The sequence below is a fragment of the Vigna unguiculata genome, chromosome 1 (assembly GCF_037176805.1).
Source record: "Vigna unguiculata cultivar grain cowpea cultivar isolate G323 ecotype 2 chromosome 1, ASM3717680v1, whole genome shotgun sequence".
Classification (NCBI taxonomy): Eukaryota; Viridiplantae; Streptophyta; class Magnoliopsida; order Fabales; family Fabaceae; genus Vigna; species Vigna unguiculata.
In genome coordinates, this window is record NC_140792.1 from 44,851,202 (window position 1) to 44,854,960 (window position 3,759).

General features: G+C 37.2%; 1 protein-coding gene across 1 annotated transcript; it reads right to left on the minus strand.

Moving 5' to 3' along the window:
- Positions 1-241: 241 nt before the first annotated feature.
- On the minus strand, positions 242-2,559 carry LOC114195545 (Pectin lyase-like superfamily protein). The gene is made up of 6 exons (XM_028086055.2): positions 1,903-2,559; positions 1,632-1,799; positions 1,487-1,531; positions 1,199-1,406; positions 1,027-1,108; positions 242-939 (listed from the first exon to the last, which is right to left on the minus strand). The coding sequence occupies exons 1-6, from the start codon at positions 2,269-2,271 to the stop codon at positions 438-440; spliced, it is 1,374 nt and encodes a 457-aa protein (XP_027941856.1). The 5' UTR covers positions 2,272-2,559; the 3' UTR covers positions 242-437.
- Positions 2,560-3,759: the final 1,200 nt, after the last annotated feature.

The following is a 3,759-nucleotide window of genomic DNA, read 5'->3' on the forward strand; positions in this document are numbered from 1 at the left end:
AAATCATGTGGGAGGAATGAGTAGAAAATTATTTATGACAAGTTGTCTGATGAATTTCAATATCTGATTGTTAGAAAGTATCTATAACCATAAAGCTCTGCGACAAAATTGTGTGTTGATAATACTGTGTACTACAGAAGACACATTTTTAAGTGTCTTTTTTTCAAACATGTTAACTACGTCCTTTGAATTTGTAATCAGGATTTAATTGAAGCTCATGTACAAGCAATGAATGAAGCAATTAAGTTCAAACGCCAAGCATTCCAGAATAATCACACGACATATAGTTTACAATTGGGGAGGAGTATAAAAAACACAACTCCTCAACAATCACAAGATAATTAGAGTGAACATCATGGTATGTATTTCCCTAATGGCCTAATCACTTCCAAGTAATGAATTATGTACAAGGTCACATTTTTGCCCTATGCAGTGGGTCAGCAACGAGTTATGTCAAAGTCTGACACGGATTGAGGAGTGCCCTCGAGCAAGCATGAGACTGGTGGAATGGTTAGTGTCTCCAAATCTCCATACGCATTCCAGCAGAAAGGGTCATGCACTATGTCTCCTTCAGCTGGAAGAAGCTCGATTTCTGAGAGTGTTAAGTTGGTGCATGGGACAGAGTCACTGCAAGCAAAACGCATTGGGGGGCTCCTTATATCATAAGTACCCCTTATGTTTGTGTAAATAATATTTGATACAGATACTGCAGAGGTCTTGTTGGTGCAATCCTTTGTGAGGCAGTAGAATTGGTCAATTATGATTGGATTTCTTACACCGACCATATGAATATTGTTGAATGTCACTCCAGACACTGATCCTGATCCACCTTGCCAAGTCTTGATCCTAACCCCATTTTCTGTCATTTTTATAACTGAATCTCTCACCACAATGTCTGAAACACAGGCTCGAGAGTTGTGATTTCCCAGACTACCAATGCTGCATAAGTTATACAGATAACAGCTATGTCATACAAGCCAACAGATGAGGAGAATAAAACTTTCTCTGAAACCAAACAATAGTTACCTAATTCCATGACCAGGTCCACATGTAATGTTCTTAATGTCGACATCATTGCAGCCGGATCCAATGGATACACAATCATCACCTTTGGAAGATAATAATTCACCAAACAAACATTAATAATGTCTTTTGATGCAAAAGCAGTGAAGAGTTAGAAGAGTTTTAGGTGCCTAACCATTAGAAATAACAGAATTGTATATTTTCACTTCATTTGTATTTTCTATGTGAATTCCATCAGTATTGGGGCTAAGTTTTGGAGCTGTTATGTAAATTGATTCTATGTGGACGTTTTTGCAGCCATCAAATCTGAAATGAAACTGGGGGCTGTTCTTTATCCTTAGTCCTTGCACAGTCAAGTTGGAACTCGTAAAAAACCTTATTGCCTGCATCATGCAGAGTTACGCTCAATCACAACGCGAACTATATAGAAGATGTAAATGGAAGAAAGGGTTTGAAGGCTCACAATTGGGCTATCACAGGGTCCAGGGAGTGTTGTCCCATTAGGTCCCTGAGACAATTATTGGTAGGGAACATGGTGTTATGTTAGAGGCTGCATGAAGGACTCAAATTGTTGAAAAAATAACGCAGACATTGAAATTGATTAGTACCTTGTGAGGCTTACAGGGTAGGTCCCACCATTTTTCTCCTCTCCCATCTATTAAACCATTTCCTTCCAGTGACATTCCATTGATTCTATAAAACACCAACCATTGGTGCCTACTATTGTTCTTTGGCCAAGATTCGGGTCCATCAGGTGGCATAAGAGTTCCATCAACCTTATCCACATATTTGACCCAGAAAAATCCATTAGTAAACTTTACCCTTAAAAAATGCAAGAACAAAGGGGCAAAAAGTTGCAAAATAAGTATACATTATTACCTTCAACACCATGAAACTTTGACAAGGACCAGTGAAGATAGTGGACTGAATGAGGAAAGAGAAACCTTGAGGTACAAGAATAGCATTAACTGCGGATTCACTCTGGCAAGCAGTGTCCCATGCCATCTTAAATGCCTCTGTATCATCTGTCTTTCCATCTCCTATAGCTCCAAATGTTCGTACATCCAAAACCACAGAAGCATTGCTATTATGAGGAGGGTAAGGAGGTGCAGGATTTGAATGTTTAGAAGATTTATGAGAATGTGAGTGTTTGTGTTTTGTATGAGAATGATGCCTAGCTTGGACCAGAAGAAATAAAGTAAGGAAAAATATAGAGAATGCTAGTGGTGAAATAGGAGAATGCTTCATTCTGAAAGACACTCTAAAAGAAGGAAAACTAGTCGAAGCAAAAGAAACGAGGAAAGAGACTCTAAAACTTAGAAAACCTGAGACCAATTGGCTCAGTCATTCTCTGCCAACAACTGGGAGAATGAAATTAGTAGTTTTAATTTTTGAGTGACTAATTAGAGGCTGAGTTTTGAGGAGTAGAAATAAAGCAGTGTGTGTGGTTTTGTAGCAGAAGTGAGCACTATATGAGCACTAGAGCACAAGTTGCAATAAGTTTAACTGAGTTTGGCCTTTGGAGTGCATGCAGAATCGAAAAGCTTAAGTTTCTATATATAATAGGAAACCATAGTGGAAGGTCTGCTAAAGTTTCATCTTCACGTTACCAATTTTTATAATGGCTTTCGTAGTGAGAAACGACAAATAACTCATAGCATTGGCCTTCCTTTAACAATGTGGAGTCTGCATATGACTGTTCTGAAAAGAACCGAAACGGAATAACGAGATTTCAGATTAGTGGGTAGTCGATAAGCCTCCCATGTTCTTCCCATAACATAACTGCCACTTTCTTTTTGCCCCACATTTTCTTAATTATTCCAAAATACTTACGTGCATAATTAATGAATCAGTTACACATGACACACAAATCATCTGTATATGGCTAAGGAAAAATTATAGACATGCAAAGAAAAACAATTTGTAACCACCGATACATGGTTGTTCTGGTTTAACAAGGATCTCAGTGCCGGGTTCTGGAGACTACTTATCTGTGCAAGCATTCTTGTTTTATTATTAAAGAAGCATAAATGGTTGCAGATGAAGTATGTATACAATAAATGATTTAGTTCTACAAATGTTGTAGTGACCAGCCAAACAAGTTAGAAACTTTAATGAACGATTAAATTTCATTTGGTTGCAATCTCAAAAGTGAATTATGCCAAAGGATGGTGAATACTGAGGCCTATACTCTATACAAGGTGCTAATTGCTAGATTGAAAAAAATGAATTCTCTGTCAAAATTCCAACGTCATTATAATGTAAATAATAGCAAAGTAAACAAGAAGCATGGGGCCGACTGAAGTTTGTCTCAGGATAGTTTTAAAATACATGAATGCAGTTTTGGGAGTAAATTGTTAAGCTTTTGCTAATCACGCATTAATTAAAATATGAATCCTGTTAAGAGTATCTAAGAACACAAGTTCAATAATAAACAATGAATGGTTCATTAAAAAATGCTGCGAGCATACATTAGTAATATCATATGTCAGTTGTTGTAAGAATGTGTGACTTCAATTCTTTAACCAGAAATTGACGATGTGAATACACAGTATTTTATGTCTGAAACGTCCATCACTGTGAAGATGAAAATTCATCTTTCTGCTTTTGTTCCACTCTATAAGAGATGGAATTTTCTCAGTTTCTTTCTTTGGTAGCACTAATTGGGGTCTGGTTTTTCAGTTCCTTGCGCTACTGATAGCCAATGATGCCAGTTTGGTAATTTTGTCAGTGATG

Coding starts and splice junctions, on each gene's coding strand:
- LOC114195545 (XM_028086055.2), bottom strand. CDS start 2,271: ATGAAGCATTCTCCTATTTCACCACTAGCATTCTCTATATTTTTCCTT. Junction 1,800..1,902: donor AAAGTTTCATGGTGTTGAAG/GTAATAATGTAT, acceptor TATGTGGATAAG/GTTGATGGAACTCTTATGCC. Junction 940..1,026: donor GGACCTGGTCATGGAATTAG/GTAACTATTGTT, acceptor TAACTTATGCAG/CATTGGTAGTCTGGGAAATC.